General features: G+C 54.6%; 1 protein-coding gene across 3 annotated transcripts in view; it reads left to right on the forward strand.

The window, feature by feature from the left end:
• Positions 1 to 1239: 1239 nt before the first annotated feature.
• CNIH3 (cornichon family AMPA receptor auxiliary protein 3) overlaps positions 1240 to 21897 on the forward strand; it is a 113845-nt gene continuing 93187 nt past the window's right edge. The window contains exon 1 of one of the 3 annotated variants that reach the window (XM_051820600.3): positions 1240 to 1396. In XM_051820600.3, the coding sequence (XP_051676560.1) occupies positions 1385 to 1396 (12 nt within the window). In that variant the 5' untranslated portion in view covers positions 1240 to 1384. Of the gene's footprint in view, positions 1397 to 8205; positions 9102 to 21897 lie in introns of those variants that run through there. The other 2 variants (XM_002717483.6, XM_089311440.1) reach the window with 2 other exon arrangements.

Raw genomic sequence — 21897 nt, forward strand, 5'->3', positions numbered from 1 at the left:
TTGTTTTGTTAACATTTTGTTAGATTTCTTTTCAAATGTATGGAACTGACTTTTGTAGATTTATTTATTTTTATTTGAAAGGCAGAGTGGCAGAGAGGGAGAGTGAGAGGGAGCTTCCATCTGCTGGAGCTTCCATCTGCTGTTCACTCCCCAGATGGCTGCAGCAGCCAAGGTTGGGTCAGGCCAAAGCCAGGAGCCAGGAACTCCATCTGGGTCTCCCATGCGGGTGGCACGGGCTTGAGTATTTGGCCATCTTCCGCCGCCTTCCCAGGAGCATTAGCAGGGAGCTGGATCAGCAGTGGAGCAGCTAGGACTCAAACCAGTACGGACTGGTGGCTCCACCAGTGGCTGGCTTAACCTGCTGTGCCACAGCACTGGGCCCTGAAATGCATCTTTTGAATGTCTTGCCTCAATAATTTAAATTCGTTAATTAAGCCATGAGCTTTTAAAGAGTGAGATTGCCATTCTGATGAATATGGATATTGAAGGGGAAAATAATGTTTTTTTTCTCCAGCCTTTGTAAGTTGGTAGCTGGGAGGGACCCCACTAACCAAAGACAGATTTATGAGAGAAGAACAGACAGAGGTTTGTGGACTTGCGTGCTTCAAGTGTGCCTAGCAGACACCCAGAGAACGATGGCTCTTTAAGAGCTGGCTTTGAATTCCAGTTTATGTGGCACCGAAAAACCAAAACATCTATTTGTAGAGCAAGACAGAGGAGAAGGGCTTGCAGCCTGCAGGGGCAGCGAGTCGGGGTTGAGGGCAGATAAAGGTTGGTTGTTAAAGCTAGCCCCATGCGGATTCCTCTGCTCCCATCTCTAGACCAATACGGGTTCGAGCTGTCTGCGGTGGGTGACTTTTGCTCTTCTTGGTAGGAGGTGGGGCAGGACCCTCAATGTCATGCTAACTCTGCTCTCAGGCAAACAGAGGCCAGAGAACTTTCCTCGTCTGCGTCCTCACTGCCTTTAGCTCGGCAGCCCTTCGTGATTCGGGGTGACGTATTATGGTTGCCTGCCACGTCTTCCAACCGTTAATTTTGAGCACTGGTTGCATCCAGTGCCTCCGTCAGTGGCACTGGAGAGACACTCATGTTTTTGTTAAAACAATAGAAGTGTTTGGTGTTGAAGAAATGCAATGTTGTTTCGCACTGATTCTTGCACCAGTATGTGAGCCATTAGGAAGCTGCACTGGGCTGCAGTGCGTTCTCAGTATCGCTGCTTGTGTTCTGCAGGTGTGCAATCGCCAACGGAGCTCTGACAAACGCAGCTGCAGGGCTGGGTGTTTGGCCGAGCTTGGCGAAGCCCCCAGTCGAGAAGCCCATACCCTACACTGCAGTTGCCCGGGGTTGATGCCCAGCTCTGGTTCCCGACTCCTGCTTCCTGCTGATGGCAACCCTGGTGAGAAGTTGGGTCCCTGCCACCCATGTGGGAGACCTGGATGGAGTTGCTGGCTTCTGGCGTGGGCACCCCCTGCTGGCCATTGTGGGCATTTGGAGAGTGAGCCACCTGACGGGAGCTCTAGAGTTGCTTTATTCTGACTGCACTTTATTTATAAACTCTTAAATGTATAGATATCGAAACACTGCGTTTAGAAGGTACACAAAAGAAATTACAGTATACAACTGTGCAACACACAGTCCAGTACCGCCCGGATTCTGACCACGCAGAATCAGCGGCAGCCACGTGATTTCAGGGCAGTGACAAACCTGATGCGCACGCGCGGCAGGGTGCGCCTGTGCGAAACAAGCATACCCGAGGCCCGTGTGTCAGTGGTCTTTCCCGTGACAATCAGCCTGAATGAATGAGTTTAATTTAGAATTTAATAATTAATTTCACTGTGGACTGCAGTAGCCATTACATTATTTACTGATCGGAATCGAAGTCTTTTAATAGTATAAGAATTGCTGGCCGGCGCTGCGGCTCACTAGGCTAATCCGCCTGCGGCGCCAGCACCCCGGGTTCTAGTCCCGGTCGGGGCGCCGGATTCTGTCCCGGTTGCCCCTCTTCCAGGCCAGCTCTCTGCTGTGGCCAGGGAGTGCAGTGGAGGGTGGCCCAAGTGCTTGGGCCCTGCACCCACCTGGAAGACCAGGGGAAGCACCTGGCTCCTGGCTTTGGATCAGCGTGGTGCGCGGGCTGCAGCGTGCTGGCCGCAGCAGCCATTGGGGGGTGAACCAACGGAAAAAAGGAAGACCTTTCTCTCTGTCTCTCTCACTGTCCATTCTGCCTGTCAAAAAAAAAAAAAAAAAAAAAAAAAAAAAAAGAAGAAGAAGAAGAATTGCGGCACTTGTGAATGTCAGGGGAATACATTCTAAGGTGAGAAGTGGAAGATCTCGGAAGACCAAGGTTCTGTCCGGAGTGGGGAGAGGTGGCGCTGTTAGAAGAGACCCTAGGGAATGTCCCTGAGGGGTTGGCTGGGCGAGGACTGGAAAGGCTTTTTTGCCAAGAGCCAGAGGAAAGCAAGGAAGCATTTCCTACAGACAGGAAAGAGGCTGAGGTCGAGGCTCCCATGCCCGGATGGGCGCCCGCAAGTCCCTCAGAGAAGGGGGTGGGGGTGGGGGGTGCTGCCAGGGAGGCTGGAGCCCAGCAGGGCGGAGAGCAGCGGGCCAGCGGTGAGACAACGGAGGACCAGGCCCACAGAGGAGGGGCTGCCCGCACCTCTGCTGTGTAAGCCCCTGGGGAGCCCCAGGGCTGGCTGACGGTGCGGTGCGTCTCCTGCCAGTCACACAACAAGGGGCTCAGAAGTTAGGTAGCAGTTATTTTAAGGCAAATATCCAACCTGTGAACGTCTGCAGCTGCTGGCTGCCCCACAGCCTTGAACGTATGCAGTGAACCCAGACAGAAGCCAGACAGCACCAAGGCAGACCTGTGAGGGCTGCTGGGAGGACAGTGAAATGCTAACCATGTTCAGTCGGGGTGGCGGGTGGGTGATAGCCCCTAAACTCTCTGTTCTGCTGTTCTGTACCTTCTTTTTTTTTTTTAAGGTTTGCTTGCAAGGCAGAGTTACAGAGGGAGCAGACACAGAGATCTTCCGTGGCTGGAAGGGGCCCCAGGCTGCTAGAGTCCACAGCAGGGGGGCAGGAAAGGCCTGGGGGCCCAAAAGTCACCCAGAACCCTCTCCTTCACCTTCCTGTTTATAAAGGCAAGAATGAGAACAGGGGCATCTTCTCAGACTCACCTGCCACTGGTGGGAGTGGCCAACTGTTAGAGTCCTATCCCTTGAGATGTAGGATTGCCAGGGAGGGCTTCCTTCACTCTCCCCCAAACACCTGCCTCCATGAGATGAAAACTTTTGACTATTTTCTTTCTGCCTGCAAGATGGGCGTGATGGCTGGAAGTGCGGCAGCTTTCTTGTGACCACGGGCACCAAATGCACAAGCTAACAATGGTGAGTCAAGGTCAGAGGAACCTAGCATGTTAATGGCATCATGGAACTGCCCTGCCAGCCATAAGCTGATTTCCTGTAGTAACAGGAAATCTCCCCCCACCCCCAGTGAAACCGTGGTCTCAGCCAAGAATTGTGTTTACCTTTAACAGAATACCTTATATCCATGGGTTACAAAAGTGTTTCAGTCAAAAGAAGTAAAGGAATAGGAAGTTAAGGGCTGCTAAGGTGGCTTAATTCTGTTGTCAGTGTCCTGACTCCTGTATTCTTAGCTTTTCTAATTTTTCTATTTTTTAAAAGATTTTAAAGATAGATTTATTTATTTATTTATTTATTTATTTATTTACACAGAGAGAGGAGAGGCAGAGAGAGAAAGTCTTCCATCTGCTTCCATCCACTCCCCAGATGGCCGCAATGGTCAGAGCTGCGCTGATCTGAAGCCAGGAACCAGGAGCTTCTTCTGGGTCTCCCACGTGGGTGCAGGGGCCCAAGGACTTGGGTCGTCTTCTACTGCTTTCCCAGGCCATAGCAGAAAGCTGGGTCAGAAGTGGAGCAGCCAGGACTTGAACTGGCACCCATAAGGGATGCTGGCACTGCAGGCAACGGCTCTACCAGCCATGCCACAGTGCCGGCCCCTCCATTCTTAATATAACGATTCTCTCCACCCTCCACCACCCCCCCAGTCACAAGATGGCTGCTGCACCTCTGGACATCAAGTCTGCTGCAACCCAGAAAATCTCAAACTCTGAATTTAGATTAAACTAATTCTGGAGTGTGATGTTCCTTTAGACACTAGCAAAAGAAATAGATACTTCTCCAAAACATAACATCATCTTAGGGCCTCAAATGTCTGCAAGGAATTTTTTTTTAACGATTAATTTAGCTTCACCTTGTCTCATGGCTTTCAGTAATTGTGTCCCAGGACATATTTTCTATTTTCAAGATCTGTTTATTTGTTTGAAAGGCAGAGAGAAAGAGAGAGAGAGAGAGATTGATTGATCTTCCATCTGCTGGTTAACTGTCCAAATGGCCACAGTAGCTGGGGCTGGGGGCCAGGTCATAGCCAGGAGACAGGAGTTTCATCCAAGTCTCCTATGTGGGTGCAGGGGCCCAAGAACTTGGGCCATCCTCTGCAGCTTTCCCAGGTGCATCAGCAGGGAGCTGGGTCAGAAGTGGAGCAGCTGGGTGCTCCACATGAGATGCTGGCACCACTGGAGGAGGTTTAACCTTCTATGCCGCAGCTCTGGCCCTTGCAAAGAACTTTTTAAAACAATGTTTGCATACAATAAAAAATTACTAGACACATGAAGAGCTAAGGCACCATAAGGAAGAACAGCAGGAACAAAAGACCAGATCAGCTTAAAGGGACTCAAAATACTCAAATTATCATTATCAAGTTTTTCTTTTTTGTTTTAGAACAACTCAGCAAAATAAAATTCAGGTTTATTGTTGCACAACTTTGTTTCACACATACATCAAACATGCCAAAAAAAAAAAAAAAAAACCCAGCAACTTCACAGACAAAAAAAAAGAAAAGCAACTATTTATAATACAACTAAGTACATACACAAAAAGTTACTGGAATGCTTGGGAGAAGATTTATTTTTGGCCAGGCAGAGTTAGTAAGAGAGAGAGACAGAGAGAGAGTTACAGACAGTGAGAGAGAGAGACAGAGAGAAAGGTCTTCCTTGTTCACCTCCCAAATGGCCGCCACAGCCGGCACACCGCGCTGATCTGAAGCCAGGAGCCAGGTGCTTCCTCCTGGTCTCCCATGGGGTGCAGGGCCCAAGCACTTGGGCCACCCTCCACTGCACTCCCTGGCCACAGCAGAGAGCTGGCCTGGAAGAGGGGCAACCGGGACAGGACTGGCACCCTAACCAGGACTAGAACCCGGTGTGCCAGCGCCGCAGGTGGAGGATTAGCGCCGACCAGAAGATATTTATTTATTTATTTATTTATTTATTTATTTATTTTTACAAGGCTTTCTTTCTCCTTTGAGATGATAATGAACATGGTCACACCTTTGAAGGCAGGTTTGGTCATCCCGGGATCATTAAAAATGGCTGACCCCTAGCAGTGTGTATATAAATATAAAATGTAAATAAAAAATACCAAAAAATTTTCCTTTTTACAATACTTTTAAGAAAAAAAGCAGGGCCTGGGAGTTTTGATTCTTTTTTCCTCCCGGTTGGGCAGTGGAGAGCGCGCAGTCGCCTGCAGGTGGCGCTGCCGCGGTGGGCGGCCTCTCTCCTCCAAGGTGACCAGGTTTAGATCTGAGACGGGAAGTGGAGGGCGAGTAGGTCCCGGCGGCCTTTTATTTATTAAGTTTACCATTTCCTTTTTTGCTCTCTAGTCATCCTCATCAGTCTTCTGCTTCTTGGTGTCAACACTGTTGCGCTCGTCATCTTCGGCTGCCCCTTTGCCTGTAGCTGCCTAGGCCACCTCATCTTCATCCTCTTCCTCCTCCTCTCCCTCTGCCTCACTGTCCGCCCCTGCCCCCCATCTCCTTCACATTCCCCGTGGCAGGGGCGTCTCTTCCATTCTCCGCCTCCTCCACAACCTCCTCCTCCTCCTTTAAGTCGTTGGTGGGGATCTCGGAGCCGGTGTCCACCGCCGTGTCTGCCGGTCATCTGATGCAGCGGACTCAGGAGAAAGCGAGAATTCCGGGACTCTGGCGACAAAGCTGCTGAAGTTCGAGGGGCGGAGGTGGCTGCAGTGAGTGGGTCAAATTTTTCTTCATTGTTTTTGTCACAACCTTTTTTGTAATATAATTACAACAATTGAAATAATTCATCTGTGTTGGGGCCAGTGCAGAGGCATAGTGGGTAAAGCCGCTGCCAGCAGTGCTGGCATCCCATGTGGGCACCGGTTCAAGTCCCAGCTGCTCCACTTCCGATCCAGCTTCTCTGCTCTGGCCTGGGAAAGCAGCAGAAGATGGCCCAAGTCCTTGGGCCCCTGCACCCGAGTGGGAGACCCGGAAGAAGCTCCTGGCTCCTTGCAGTCATCCGGGGAGCGAGCCAGTGGATGGATGATCTTTCTCCTTCCCTCCTCCCTTTCTGTAACTCTTTCAGATAAATAAAAATAAAATCTTAAATAAATCATCTGTGTAAAAATATAAAACACAAACAAAAACCCAACCCAGCACTAGAAAGAAATAGACCACTGCTTGTGCTGTGCTGCAGTATCTGAGAGTGGGGTAATGTTTGCTGCATCTTTTCTGTGTTTTCTATAGTTCCTTCTTTTTAAAATAGTTCTCTGCCCCCCCCCCCTTGATTTATCCACCTGACAGGTTTAAGCAGAGGGAGAAGTGGGGGAGAGGAGGCAGAGAGGGGGAGGGAGGGAGTGGGAGGAACCAAGAGGAGGGCGGGCTCCCAGGTGTGCACTCTACAGCTGCCAGGGTCTCCTGCTCAGAAGGGCCTCCAACTTGGCCTCGTGCTCTGCTCTTTCTTTCTTGAAATTCTTCATTTTTAAAGAGAAGCCTCACGTTTCATTTCGTGCTTGGCTCTCCAAAGTCTAGAGCTAGTCAGCCACGAGGCAGTTCAGCGTTGATCTGTGCCCACTGCAGCGCGTACTGCACGTGCTCCAGGCTCCCCACTTCCCACTGAAGGGCTCCGGTTTCTAGGTTGCAGGTGCAGTGAGCCAGCTGCAGGGATGTGGGCGTCTGTCAGGAGCGGGCTGTGCCGCCAGCTCTCAGCAGTGCATCCCTTCCGGCTCTAAAGCCATGGGCAGCGCCTTTCCGGTCAGGGCAGTTAGCACACCAGCACCAGAACCAGGCAACACCGGCTCATCTGTGCCCACCTGTGCAGGGGACCAGGTACTCCGAGATCCACTGCAAACAACGATGTGGTTCCAGTCTGCTACCCAGATTTGCCGGTCATCTTCCGGGGTCTCTCTCCACACTCTCTGGACGGATTTATCTGGAATTCAATTTCTATCTTCAATGGCTGGACCCGCTCCCGCTGTCCTGGGAGGAGCAAGCAGGGGGGATTTCAAGCTGCTGGGCCGCTGAGTAACACGAAGCCCTGCCATTTACCGAGTGTGCACCAAGTGTCGGGCTGTGGCCTGGGTTTTCTGTGTTCCCATTTAGTCCTTTTAAATGATGCACTTTTATTCTTATTTCTCAGCTCAGGGAAGCCCAGGTTTAAAACCGTTAAGAGACTTGCGGCGGGAGAGGGCTCTGCCCCCCAAACTACATCCTCTTGCTGGCTCCACGGGACCAACCAACACCAGTGACAGGGACCCCAGAGGGGCCCCCGCAAGCCCGAGGTCGGATGGCAGAGGAGGCTGGAGGGTGCGAGGGAAGGAGACTTTTGCAGAGGTTGGGAGCAGAGCTGCAAACACAACCCAGGGCGCTGGGTGCCTGGCAATCAAGGGAAATGCACCCGAGCGGCTCCAGGGTACCAGGACTGTTGAACGCAAGACACCCGAAGGCCCAAGCGCCCCCACGTCCCGCCCGGGTGGGCGAAAGCGCTAAAACCCGCTGCAGCGGCGGCCGCGCCGGGTCTCGAGGCCCGCGTCATACCCTTCCGCAGCTTCCCGCCGCCTCCAGACGCACGTGTTTAAAGAGTCCCCTCTCCGCCCCGGCGCGCCCCACCTGCGCTCAGCCGCCAGCCCCGCCGGGCCTCAAGTTTGCTGCGAGAGCCGGGCGCGCGCGACCGCACGGGCCACCGAGCGCCCTGCGGCGCTTAGCCCCCGAGCAGGCTCGGGCCCCGCCCGCCGTGGGGAGGGGGGGCGAGCTCGGCGAGCCGGAGCCGAGGGTGGGGCGCCGGGAGGGAGGGGATCCCGGCTGCGCCGCCAAGGTTCTCGCAGCAGCAGAGGCGGCGGCGGCGGCGGTGGTGGCAGCAGCAGCAGCAGCAGCAGGTGGAGCGAGCTCCGTTCGGCCTGAAACCCGCCGTTGCAGACGCCCTGGGGGCAGTTGCTGACCCGCGGGGCCGAAGCCCCTGCCAGCCCTGGTCCGAACCCCCAATTTCCTGGCACTTGGGTACCGAGGCCGGCGGGTTCGCGGCCGCGGTTGGAGCCGGGGCCGGGCGCGCAGCTGAGCGCACAGCTGCGTGGCGAGCCGCGTCCGGCGCGCAGAACCAGCGGCACCTGGCTGCTCTCGGCTACCTCACGAACTGTGCTCCCAGGACGGAGCCGCTGCCGGCTCTGGGTTTCAGGAGGCGCTCGGAGTCCCTGGGTCTGCACCCGGGGGACGCGCTCGCCTCTCCTCTCCGACTTGGACGCAGACCGCAGCGGGCTCTTCCCGGGGATTCCGGGCGGCCGGGACCGTCTCACTCGGGCCTCGGTGGGGTCCTCGCATCCCTAGCCGTGGTGCTTTCCGGGGGGCTCGCTGGCTGGCACCAACTCGAAGGTGTTCGCTGCTGATCTGGGGACAGTGCATGCCAACGACAATCAACGCACCTTTGCCCCTGTTGACGGGCGGGCCGCGTCCCAGGTCGCCAGAGCCTGTGAGAATCCTGCTCCGGTTCGCCGCTGCCCCGAGGGCGTCTCTCGGCTGGCGGGGCCTCCTAGCCGCCGGCCTGGAGGGGCGCGCGCAGACGTGCTTTCTTGCTGCCCCGGTGCTGAGGGAGCGCGGCCCTCGAGAAGCCGGTGGTCTCCCAAGCGCTTTCTCGTGTGCGGTGGGACTGGAGTCTGCCGGCCATGGCCTTCACTTTCGCTGCGTTTTGTTACATGCTGTCCCTGGTACTGTGCGCCGCGCTCATCTTCTTCGCTATCTGGCACGTGAGTAACTCGCGGCGGTGTCCGACTCTTTCCTCGGGCCCCAAGCGCGCCCCTCTCCACCTGCTTCCCGTTGCCGGCTCACTTTGTGCCCCTTGCGCGCGTGGGCACACCGGGCAGCCGGCTGCGCGCACCTGCGGCGCAGACCCTCGTGCCGGGGCAGGAGACTTTGGTCGCGTCCCGAGCCCCGCGGTCCCAGGCTCGCCTGCGGTGTCCCAGGTGCAGGCGGGGGAGCCTCTGGCGCCCGGTGGCTGGCCCAGCGTCCCAACCCCAGGCAGTGGCGGCGACGACAACCCCGTCTCCCCTCCTGAGTCCCCCGCCCGCTCCGCTCCTGCCGGCGGGAGGGGAGGCAGCGCCGCCGTCGGGCCGGCAATTAGTCAAGTAACTATAACAACTCAACCTGGAAAATGTCAGCATCTGTGCTGGGTTGCATTTAGACATAATTGGACGCACGGTGGAAACACGGCGGGAGCGCCCTGTAAGAGGGGAGGGAAACCAGGGGCCTGGGCGCAGTGGAAAATGCGGTGGGGCAGGGATTCACAGAGCATGGGGGAAAGCCCCCAGGGTCAGGGCCACCCAGCTGCTGAAGACTCTGTGCACCGCGGCAGCGGCAGCCCCTTGGCCGCACAAGCTGCCTGCCACCCACCCAGGGGCCACACCAAGTTGTGGGCAGTCCTGGGCCGCAGTTCGAATGTGGTTGGGAATAGAGGACCGGGAGCTTCAAGGAGGAGGAGGAGCAGCAGCAGCACGGAGGTGGTGGGGCCTTGTGTCAGGGCTGAGCAATGTCCAGCGAGACCATTGCATTCTGGGGACTGCCTTCTCCTATCCTGATTCTCGGGGTGGGGGGGGAGGGCTGGGGGGGGGGCTTGCTGGGGAGAATGGCCAAAGTCAGGGGTTTCAGAAAGCGCATCACTTCTTGGTCTCCCATCGTTAGCATCCTTACCCGGCACTACAAGTGCAGGGTCAGAGAAGGACCCAGAGACAGTTCCCACCAGCCCCGGGGAGCTCTCGCACTCACGTCTGGGGAGATGTCCCACCGTGAAGGCCCACATAACATCGCGAGTTAAATTGGTTTCTATAGAGTGAGAGGGTTTATCTTAAAATAGGACCAGGCAGCTCTGCCCCAGGTTCTCTGATAGGGAGGAGAAGGAAACCCCTGGAGGAGGAAGGCTGCTGACCTGCAGGCTCTCTGAGCTTCCTCCTGTTTCTAAGACTGCACATCCACGAGGGCTGAAAAGGAACACAAATGCAGGAGCCACCCCTGACTGGTTACAGGTGATGGGACCCTCTCCCCTGTCCCCCGTGTGGCATCTGATCTGTGGCAGGAATTGAGCCTTGGAGTTGTTAGCAGATGTTAAGGGAGAATGAAGCTACCGATTTTAGAATGAAAAGGGACACGGAAGAGATCAGACCTGAACAGTGCAGTCCGTTTTAGAGGGACTTTGGCTTCTTTGGAAGGCTCCTTTGGCTGTTTCTTTCTGTGCGGTCCAGAGGATGGCGGGTACTGGAGAGCTCCTTCCAAGTCCGTCAGGGTTGGAGTTCTCCGAACCAGCCCCCGAAACAGAGCAGGTGACCAGCAAGAAGGATTTGCTCTCGCTCAGGGGACGGAAGTAAATAATTCAAGAACAGGTTAAAGAAGCAGGCGGTTTGTGCAGCGGGTTGACCGGGAGACATTTGAATGACAATCAGGTGCTCCAGGCATCCTGCGCTGGCTCGCTGGCTCGGGGGCTCTGCTTGCTGGCCAGGGGTAGCTGAGTGTGGTCAGGTCTCAGGTGCCTGTCCAGGTTTTAGTGGGAGTGCAAGTTTCCTGTTGCTGGTAATAAGGAATGCGCACCCTCTGAATGCCAGCCCGAGACACGGCGCCCACGTCTCTGACCCTCCTTTCCCGCTGTCTCGCTCTGCAGACCCCACCGTGTTGACTGGTTCCCCAGCTGTGACGGGGGACATCAGGGCATACATTGTGGGTGTCTGGTACACTGCGGCGATTATTTCAACAGCAGTACAGGCGAGTTGGTTCCGGGTTAGAGTGTGCATTTGCCCTGTCTCCAGCTCTGTCTATCCCTTGTGTATTTCCCGATCCCTGATGTTTTTCTTGATTGATTGCCTGTTGACACCCCAAAATGAAGCAGGCCGTTAACATCAGTGGAGACAGCTGCCCTGCTGGCCTGCTGCTCCTACTCCTTTGCATTCCTGTGTAGGAGGAGAAGAGCAGCAAATGGTGGGGCCAGCTCTGCCCTAGGCACTTCGTAGCGGGCCTCTCAGGTGCCCCTGCAGGGGTTTGCCTGGTTGCCACCTCATGTCTGGGTATGGCCAGCCATAAGCACACTGCTTTTAAGTCTTGTTTTTGTTTACTGCATTTCTTTTTAAATCACCCGTTTCTTTTACATCAGCCATCATCTTGGAGTACCTTTGTCACATTTGGGAGGTTATTATTTTTTTTCCCTCCCATGGCGTTGTATACCTTCAGGCACCTGGCTTCTTACCACTGCCCAGGAAGTCCCATAGTCTTCACAGTGGTGGATTAGAGAGGCTGTGAAACTTGCTTGAGGTTGCACAGCTGGTGCGTGTTGGAGCTGGGATTTGAGCCGGGTCTGTGCAACTCTTCTGCCTAAGCCCTTTTTCTTCCAGCTGCCCTCACTGACTCTGCATTGTTCAGTAGTCGTTTCTTTCCTTTGCTTGTGTAAGTAAAATATTCAGAGTTGCAGTTATAATAACAAGACACTATGCATCCTTTTTAAAAAAGACAATTTGTTTTTGTAAATCTGATTTTTGCTTATAAAGTGATGGAGATTTATTACCAAAAGATTTTTGAAAATACAATGATACTGATGGGAGAGGGAGCGGGAGATGGGAGGGTTGCGGGTGGGAAGGAGGTTATGGGCGGGGGAAGCCACTGTAATCCAAAAGCTGTACTTTGGAAATTTATATTAATTAAATAAAAGTTAAAAAAAAGAAAAGAAAATACAATGATATATAATGAAAAAAATCACTATTACTGTTGCCATCGAGAAAGGATTGGGCGTCTTGGATGTTCAGAAGGAGATAAAAGGGTCTCGCAGGATTTCGGGTGAGAAGTGCTGTCTGCGGCTGAGGGAAGATGACCAGTGTGCACCCAGGGGAGCGGCCCAGCCCCAGCACTGCTGAGCTGGTTCACAGGCCATCTTGTTTCTACAAATGCAGATGAAGCCATTCTTGGGGGGAAAAAAGTCAGATTTGTTATTTCAGGCTATTAGCTTTTCAAGTTTTTTGTATCTTGAGTCACTCTGGGTTTTTACAATTAGCAAATAAAATTCGCAGTACTATGCCCTAGGAAGAGTCAATGCCTTATCTCATCTTGAAACGTCTTTGGGTTCAAGGCTCTGAAAGGCCCCCAGCAGGTGATCACAGGGTCCTGGCTACTGAGAGGCAGCTGTGCTGGGCGGACAGTCTGTGCGGCTGAGACTCCCGGCCACATCCGGCCGGTCACAGACTCTGTGCCTGGGGATGGAGTCAAGGCCACAGCAACACTTAGAGGGCTGAGGACAGCCGGATTGGTGAAGATCCGCCTTTGACCCACGAAGATGAGGCTGTGAGCTCCCTGCCAGGCCTCACCTGGCCTCCTCTTTTGCTTCTGTTTGTGACACTGTTGTGCAGGTGTGATGTGTGCAGCTGCCATCTGCCCTGTTCACGCTGAACCCCGTCATGCTCCACGGCCGCCCAGCTCAGGGGGAAGAAGGCGCCGGCAGAGCAGGGCTCTTTCTGCTTCACTGTGGTTGCTCCAGAGTCTAGAACAGGCACCTGGCACATGGAGGTGCTTGCTGAATACATGTAGCTCAAATTCTCAGGCCCTTCTGCATCGATGTGTTTCTGGCTGACGAGCAAACTCCTTTCTTTTTAAAATTTTTTATTTATTTATTTGAGAGGCAGAGTTGGAGAGATCTTCTGTCTGCTGGTTCACTTCCCCGAATGGCTGTAATGGCTACAGCTGGGCCAGGCAGAATCCAGGAGCTTCATCTATGTCTCCTACATGGGTGGCAGGGGCCCGAGCACTTGCGCCATCTAATGCTGCTTTTCCCCGGTGCGTTAGTGAGGGAGCTTGATCAGAAGTGGAGCAGCTGGGACTCAAACCAGCATCCATATGGGATGCTGGCATTGAAGTCGACTGCTTAACTCTCTGTGCCACAGTGCAAGCCCCCAACTCCTTTCTGATTTGGCTTCTGCCTACTTCTCAGAGGCTGCTCCTTAGACACTTTGGGCATTTTTTGTATCCTGGTACTTTGCCACCTTGGAAACTAGTTGCTGCAAGGACTTGCCATTGCCATGGGCTACAGGCCCTTCTTGGTGATGGTGGTGCAGATGCCCCTGCAGTTTGGGGAGGATGTCTTTCAGGGGTAACACCCATGTCATCTGCAGCCACCGGGCCCTGGCTCGCATTGAGATGTTGCCTGGCCCCTCTCCATAGCGGCTGCTGACAGGAAGGCTTCTGTCATTCTTGTGTTCCTAGCACAGTCGCGTGGAGAGAGGAGAGAAGGGTGCAGAATTCAGAGATTGCCCGAAGCAGGTCGGGACTGGGCGGCATCCTGAGTGTTGGCTGTTGCAGGGACACTAAAGAGACTTTTCTTGGACTTGGAGTTGCTGAATAAACATCCCAGGCAGTGAGGGTTGTGAGGCTGTGCCAGGTAATCAGCGTCTGCGGTGCTGGCCCTGAAGTCCTGCTGGGCTGAGTTCCTTTCTGGATGGCGTCGCTCTGCCCGTTTCCAGGCCCTCCGGCTGCTGGCCCCTTTCTCTTCCACGTGGCTCTGGGCCGTCTCCTCTGGCCGTGGTTCCTGCCACACTTCCCCTCTCTGCAAACAGATGCCCGTGTCGCCTCATCTTCCTGTCTGTGTGTTGTCCTTGCCACCCTTCCTTGTCATTGTCCTCTGCCTCCTGTGGGCTGCTCCTCCAGGGATCCTCCGAGGACCTGGCACCCGGGCACTGGCCCATCTGCGGTCTGCATAGTTCTAGCTGCTGCTGGTTACCTGACTTGTGCTCCAGGGATCTCTCCCACCCTGCAGTCCCTCAGCCTCGCGACCGTGCCACGGACCTGCCTCCCCTCCTTCCCTCTGCTGCCCTTGCTCCTGGTCCTCGATGCTTTTTTTATTTTAAAACTTTTATATATTTATTTTCACTTCATTTGAAAGAGAGTACAAGAGAGACAGTTCTTCCACCCACTGGCTCACTCCCCAAGTGCTCATAACAGCCAGGGCTGGGCCAGGCCAAAGCCAGGAGCCCAGAACTCAATGCAGGTCTCGCACGTGGGTGGCAGGGACCCAGGTACTTGAGCCGTTACCTGCTGCCTCCCAGGATGCATGAGTAGAAAGCTCGATCAGAAGCAGAGGAGTCGGGACTCGAACCAGACCCCCGGTGATGGCTTGCCTGCTACACCCCATAGCCGCTGCCCTGTTTCCTCCTGGCGTGGCTCCCTCCAGGATTCAGTGCCTTCCCTGTGCCTTCAGACCTCACTGGGCATCACCAAGCAGTGACCACTGCCGTCAGCACTCTTGTGCCTTCCTCTGTGCAAGCCTTTGGTCTCCCAAGAACCCACTCATTTCCCCTGTGCTCTCACTCGGGCGCCGGGGCGCCTGGGCGCTGCTGGGGCCCGGGTGAGCATGCGGTTTGGCCCCAGCTGGGTGCTGTTACTGCCTCCTAGCTCAGCAGTGGGATCAGGGTCACGTCCCTCAGCTTCCGCAGCCCTGCTGTAGACCTTTGCCCATTTCTCAGAGCCCTGAAGCTCCTCCAGGCACCCCCCCCCCCCCCGCCACCCCTCCAGAGGAGCCTCTGAGCAGAGAGATACCGCGCGGCCTCCCCTCCCTTCCCTCCGAGTTTTGCCTCCGCACGTCTCGCTCCCTCCCCCACGTGACACCAGTCACACAGAAATCCAAGCGCCCGCAGCCGTCTCTGAGGCGTGCCAGTGTTGGCATTTTACCCTTGCTCTCCCGTAGGTGAACAAGGCGATCATTTCCTGTGGGGCCCTGCCGTGTGCCCCCTCCTGGACCGTCTCTGGTCCCCGCTTGTGCCCACCTTGTCCTCTGTGTGGCTTCGGCCCTGTTGCTCCTGTCCTCTCTGTCACTCTTTACACGCTGCTCCTGGGACCCTGCCCTGTGTTCCCCACCCCTCCCTGAGCCTCTCCCCTGCACCTCCTCTCTGGGTTCTTCGTCCACCTTCGTTCCCATGTCCCCCACACCTGTCCCCGGATGTAGACCTGTCCATGGATGGTGCTGCCTGCCATGTGCCCCACAGCTGGCCCAGTGCTGGGCTCGACCATAGGCTCTTGCTCATGGGCATGGCAGGTCTCTGTCCAGCTCCAGCCAGGCTGTTCTGTTGCCCCTGGGTGCGCCCAGGCCCTCTGCCCGTCACCTGGCTGCTAGCCTGTGCCCTCTGGGAAGCCCCGCCCACTGCCTCCCACCCATCGGGGTCCCACGGTTGCCCTGCTACATGGTGCTGTGCTTGGGCTGTTGGATTCTGGAGGCAACAGCTGCCACCGTGCTTTGGGCCCAGCACAGGGCTGGCACGACGATGGGAGCTCGGTGACCACAGGAAACATCAACTCAGGACCTGGCCGAGCCATGCTGCACAGACTGACCTGGTCCGTCACCAGGAGTCACCAGGGCGCTTGTCAACCACACACCTTCCTGGGCTCTCTGCTGGAGGCTCTCGGCGCCCCGGGCCCTGTTCTCTATGTGGGGCAGGGGAACTGAGCTTCTGTCCAGAGTCACTGGGCACAGGGGAGACGCGAGGTGGGGCAGACCCATCTGGTTGAGGTTGGGAGGGCCTTGCCAGGGCGGAGGCTCTGAACAACAGACGGCGAAGGGGAAGAGCCATGTCGGGAACAGCTGGCCGGCTGTGCCCGCGACGCACGTGCCTGCCCGAGAGCAGAGGGCGGCGTCGGGGCTGGCACGGGCAGTGCTCTGCCCTTGCAGCATCACAGGTGTTGTCACGAGATCATGGCCACGCTGTCTTCTGGTGCCGCCCGTTTTTGATGATGGGTGATGGTGGAGCGCACCTTTCTCCTGTCTGTCGGTGACCAGGTAGCGGTGGTCCCTCCGTGGCTTAGTTGAGGCAGGAATGGGTGTAGAGAAAGAGACGGAAGTGGTGTCTGTCCAGAGGGGAGGCATGGAGTTAGTCCTGCTGCAGTGAGTTACACACTCAGGCCTGTGGGCTGGGAGTGGTGGCCGCTTGGAATCGTTCATGGCCAGAGGGTCTGTATCTTACGATGGACTAAACCTTCGCTGCACTTCTTTAAAAAAAAAAATGATTTATCACGGCCGGTGTTATAGTGTAGTGGGTTAACTCGCCACCTGTGACGCTGGCATCCCATGTGAGTGTCAGTTCAAGTCCTGGCGGCTTCACGTCTCATCCAGCTCCCTGCTAATGTACCTGAGAAAGCAGCACAAGATGGCCGGCCGAGGTGCTTGAACCCCTGCTACCCAGGTGGGAGACCCAGATGAAGCTCCTGGCTTTGGCCCGGCCCAGCCCTGGTTCTGTCTTTGTCTCTATCAGTCTGCCTTTCAAATAAAGTAAATAAGTCTTTAAAAATGATTTATTTATTCCAAAGGCAGAGAGACAAAGGGATCTGTCATCTACTGGGTCATTCCCCAAATACTTGAAACCGCCGGGGCTGGATCAGACGGAAGCCAGTATCCAGGAACTCCATCCAGGTCTCCCATATGGACGGTAGGAACCCAAGTACCTGAGCCATCTGCTGCTGCTTTCTCAGGTGCATTGGCAGGAAGGTGGGTTGGACATGGCATAGCCAGGACTTGAATCTGTACTCACCTGGGATGCCGGCACTTGAATCTGTACTCACTTGGGATGCCGGCCTTGCAAGTGGCAGCTTCACCCTCTGCACAGTGATACCCACCCCTTCTCTGCACTTCTTTCTGGCATTCAGAATCTGGTGAACGCCCATACAGGTCCCGAAATTGCCAAGTGCACAATGAAGCACTGACTTGGCCTCTGAATAGCAATCCAGAACTTAATGATGAAACGGGCAAATATTTTTAATTTGGCATAGAAAGAGGCAAACATGAGACATTCTTAGATATGCTAAAATAAAGCAAAACACAGAACACCAAACACGGTCCCTAAATGGAGACACGGTTGATCTGCTGTGACGGGACCAATGTGTCGCTGGCATGGGGAGACTTGAGACTTGTTAGGACAGTCCCTGACACAGGGCAGGGGGTTGAGGACTAAGCTTGGAGGCACTGTGTGGTGTCCACTGCCACTCCCCATAGTGCACCTGCCTCGCTTCCCTGTTAGCCTCCCACTGCTGCCCCTGCCGCTGCCCCAGGCCATGCAGGAAAGACTTCTCCCCTGGTGGACCTCAGTTCTCCAAGCTTTCTCAGGGCCTGCTCAAGGCCTGCCATTGGCAGCTGCCTGTGCCACCCTCCCTGGGATACGTTTCTTGTCCTTCTGCATACACGACCCTGAGTTCTGATGTCCACGTGCGTGTGCCTGGGCATGCTCACATGGAAGCCCAGGCAGAAGCTGATGGAGGCCAGGGCCCTTGTGGTCCAGTTTACCCATTCAAAGAGAAGGACACCATGGACTGTGCTGAGCACAAGGCCTGTGGTTGGCGGCTGTCGCTCTGAGCATGGGAGGAATGAAAGTCACCCCTTCAGCAGTCTGCTTAGACTGGAGAGTCGGGAAGCTTGCAGGTCTGATCCCTTTGAAGAAGACAAGGAGCCTGTGGCCTTGGAGACACTCATGGCCGGCTGCAGGCAGAGTGCCTGGAAATCCGCCCCGCTGGTTGGGCTGGCTGGCTGATGGTGTGCTGGCCCCTGGGGACAAGAACGAGGGGCAGTGAAAGGCAGTGACTCCGTCTGATAACAAGGCCATGGTCGGAGGGAATGGCTTCCCTCTGCAGGGCTGCCTGGCCTCTGGTGGGGGCTTTGGGAACAGAACCTTCCAGCACCACCTGGCTCTTGGAGGCCAGGGTCTTGAAAGAGCAGTGAAATGACTCGGGCGGAAGGGTTGCTAGGGGCTTGTGCTGCACGTGGGTGCAGGGAGGCCAGGGGCTGTGTGTTCTACCCCGCTGGGACCTCGAGTGCACGCTCAGCATGTCCTGCATTACCGGAGCGCCTCTGTCCCGCCTCCATCAGTGGGTTAGTGTAGCCCGGGTCCAGATCGGCTGTCCTGCTGCCACCCAGGGCTCCACTCTGTTTCTCTAATTCCCCGGACACAGAGGGCTCTCCCCTAGCCCTGCAGTTCCCACTTTTGCCTGTCTCTTTTTACTTCTTTATTTTTTAAAGATTTATTTATTTGAAAGCATTAGAGGTCTTCCATCTGCTTGGTTCACTACCCAGATAGTTGTGACAGCTAGGGCTGGGTCAGAACAAAGCCAGGAGCCAGGAGCTTCTCTGGGTCTCCCACGTGGCTGCAAGGGCCCATGCACTTGGGCTATCCTCCACTTCTTTCCCAGGTGCATTAGCAGGGAGCTGGATTGAAAGTGGAGCAGCCGGTACGTGCACCTGCCAGCATCACAGACAGAGACTTTACTTGCTGTGCCGCAACAATAGCCCCAGTACACTTAAAATATTTTTCCCTTGTGAAATATGCAGAACGTGATATCCAGCACTGTTGACCATTTTTAGGTGCAGTTCAGTGGCTGTAAGCTTAATCACGCTCTTGAGCAACCACCACTGTCTGCCTCTAGAGCGTTTTCATCTTCCCAAGCGAAGGCTCCGTACCCATTAACCAGTAACTCCCACCCCCCACCCCACCCCACCCCGGCCCCTGGCAGCCGCCGGTCCATTTCTGTCTGTGTGAATTTGATCCTAGACCTCGTGTAAGTGGAATCTTATAGTATTTGTCCTATGTCTGGGTGATTTTGCTTAGCATACTGCTCCCAAGGTTCATCCATATTTTTTTTTTTTTTTTTTTGACAGGCAGAGTGGATAGTGAGAGAGAAAGGTCTTCCCTTTTGCCGTTGGTTCAAACTCCAATGGCCGCCACGGCTGGCGCGCTGTGGCCGGCGCACTGCGCTGATCCAAAGGCAGGAGCCAGGTGCTTCTGGTCTCCCATGGGGTGCAGGGCCCAAGCACTTGGGCCATCCTCCACTGCACTCCCGGGCCACAGCAGAGAGCTGGCCTGGAAGAGGGGCAACCTGGACAGAATCCGGCGCCCCGACCGGGACTAGAACCTGGTGTGCTGGCGCCGCTAGGTGGAGAATTAGCCTAATGAGCCGTGGCGCCGGCCCATCCATATGGTATTAGAATTTCCTCTTTAAGGTTGACTAATACTCCAGTGGAGGTGTTTACGTCCCACAGTCTGTTTATCCATTCATCCACCCATGGGCACTTGGGTTGCTTCCATTTTCTGCCTGTTATGAGTAACACTAGGAATGGGAGTGTGAAAAATACCTCTTTTGGGTCCTGCTACCAGTTCCTTTGTGTAGACACCCAGAAGGAGTGTTGCGGGAGTGAATGGTGACTCTGCTTAGTTTCTGTAGCTGCTCTAACCGTCCTGGCAGGCACTGTCCTAGTGCTCAGTCTGTGGCCACTCCCTGTGCTGTCTAGACCTGGTGCCCTGGCAGGTGCTGCCTCTTGGCTTCCTCTCCGGGATGAGCAGTAGCAGTGCCCACAACATCCAGGTTTACTCATTTGCTTGAGTGACTGGTGCGTTCTACTCTGTTACTTGATTTATTTTTTATTCATTTGAAAGGCAGAGTTAGGAGAAGCAGAGATCTTCCATCCACTGGTTCGCTCCCAGATGTCTGCAATGACTAGAGCTGGGCCAGGCTGAAGCCAGGAGCCAGGAGCCAGGAGCTTCTTCCAGGTGTCCCACGTGGGTACAGAGGCCCACACACTTGGGCCATCTTCTACTGCTTTCCCAGGCCGCAGCAGAGAGCTGGATCGGAGGTGGAGCAGGCAGGACTTGAAACGGTACCCATGTGGGATGCTGGCTTTGCAGGTGGAGGATTAACCTGCTATGCCACAGCGCCAGCCCTGATATTCTGAAGTATTTTAAGTGATAAAATAGTTATAAACCCTAAAATTTTTTAAAAATTATTTTTTAATGTTAAAAGGAGAGAGATCTCTCCTATCTACTGGTTCACTCCCAAAATGCCCTCAACAGCTGGGTTGGGCCAGGAACTTAGAACTCAGTCCATGTCCCCTATGGGAGTGGCTAGGACACAATCACTTGAGCCATCCTCTGCCGCCTTCTTGGTTGTACCGTATAGGGAGCTGGGATCCGGGGCAGAGCTGAGACTTGAACCCAGGAACTCTCATATGGGATTCGGGTGTCCCAAGTGGTGTCTTAACTACTGTGCTAAATGCCCATCCAGGTTACAAAGTCTTTGTCCAGGTCTTGGCATGAGGCTGTAGTTGTCAGAGGCTGTAAGTGGTCCACCTTCCTACAGACAACTCTGGGGCTTTGCCAGAGAGTTTGCCTTGTCACCACAGTGACGAGCAGTGTTTCCTGGGATTTTAGGGCCAAGAATGTTTTGGGTGTGTGAGAACTGAGAAATGTACCTGCCACTCACAGCAAAATGGAATCTTGATTTTAAAAAAGTGTTGTTTTTTTTTTTTTTTGGTTGTTCATGAAAATCTTGTTTGCATTTCTGCTCTCAGTGCAAAGACCTTGCGTTTCTTTGGTGGCAGCTGGGGTGGAGGTGGGGGTAGGGGATGAGCCAGGCAGTCCTACCTGGGCTGCAGAGGCAGGAAGACTCACGCTTCCATTTTTGCCCCTAAGCTGGGAATTGCTGGGGGTGCGAAAATGAGGTGGGTTATCAGCTTGCTGGGGGACAGTTTAGAGAATGACTTAATTTTCTTTCTTTTTGATTTTGATTTTTTCATCTGCTTGAAAGGCAGAGTGACACACACACACACACACACAGAAATAGAATCTTCCCTCTGCTGGTTCATCCCCCAAATGTCCACAGCAGCCAGGGTGGGGCCAGACTGAAGCAAGGAGCCCAGAACTCAATTTGGGTCTCCCGCAGGGGTGGCAGGGCCCCAAGTACTTGAACCATCACCTGCCTCCCAAGGTGCTCCCTAGCAGGATGCTGGATTAGAAGTGGAGTAACTAAGACTCAAAGTGGCACTCTGATAAGTGGTGGGGGTGCCTCAGGGGCGGCTCAGTCCACTGCACCGCAACACCGGCCCATCTCATTTCTTTAGGCTGCCTTGAGTCATAAAAGGCTTTTTTTTTTTTTTTTTTTTTTTTTTTTTTTTTTTTTTTAAAGAAAACCAGACTTGTAAAAAGATCATCTCTGACCCATGCAACTATCACCACCACCACCAAGGATTCCACAGCGATGCAAATCCCAGCCTCGGGCAGTCAGTGTTATAGGTAGGTTTGCTGTTCTCCCTGCTCGTGGGGTTTGCAGGCAGGTGGGAGATGCTGGTGTGCTGTTTTACAGTCAATACAGGTTGGGATGAATGCTTCAGTGGGAGCAGCTAAGCCCACTCATGACTGCTGTTGCTGGCTCCTCACCGCCCTCAGGCTGTGGCTGAGGGCTCCCTCCTGGTTGTGTGGTCTGCACTGAGTCTGACCAGACTTGAAGGTGGCTTCTGAGACGGCCGTCTGGTCAGAATGCAGCTGCAGCCTCCGAGCCTTTGCACGGCCTATCAGAACCTTGGGTGCGTGCTCACGACACAGGCGCTTAGACCCCCCAATTCCTTTCTCTGCAACCCTCTCCTCCCAGCTGGGGAAGGACCACAGACGTCTGCCAAGCTCCACGTAGAAGTGCACCTGTCTCCATTCATCGTCTCGTCCATTCAGACCCTTTTTTGGCCGTGGCTTCTCATTTGTGTTGTTTCCTTTCTCTGGCTAG

The sequence above is a fragment of the Oryctolagus cuniculus genome, chromosome 13, assembly GCF_051225735.1.
Source record: "Oryctolagus cuniculus isolate XC-2025 breed Fujian yellow rabbit chromosome 13, ASM5122573v1, whole genome shotgun sequence".
Classification (NCBI taxonomy): Eukaryota; Metazoa; Chordata; class Mammalia; order Lagomorpha; family Leporidae; genus Oryctolagus; species Oryctolagus cuniculus.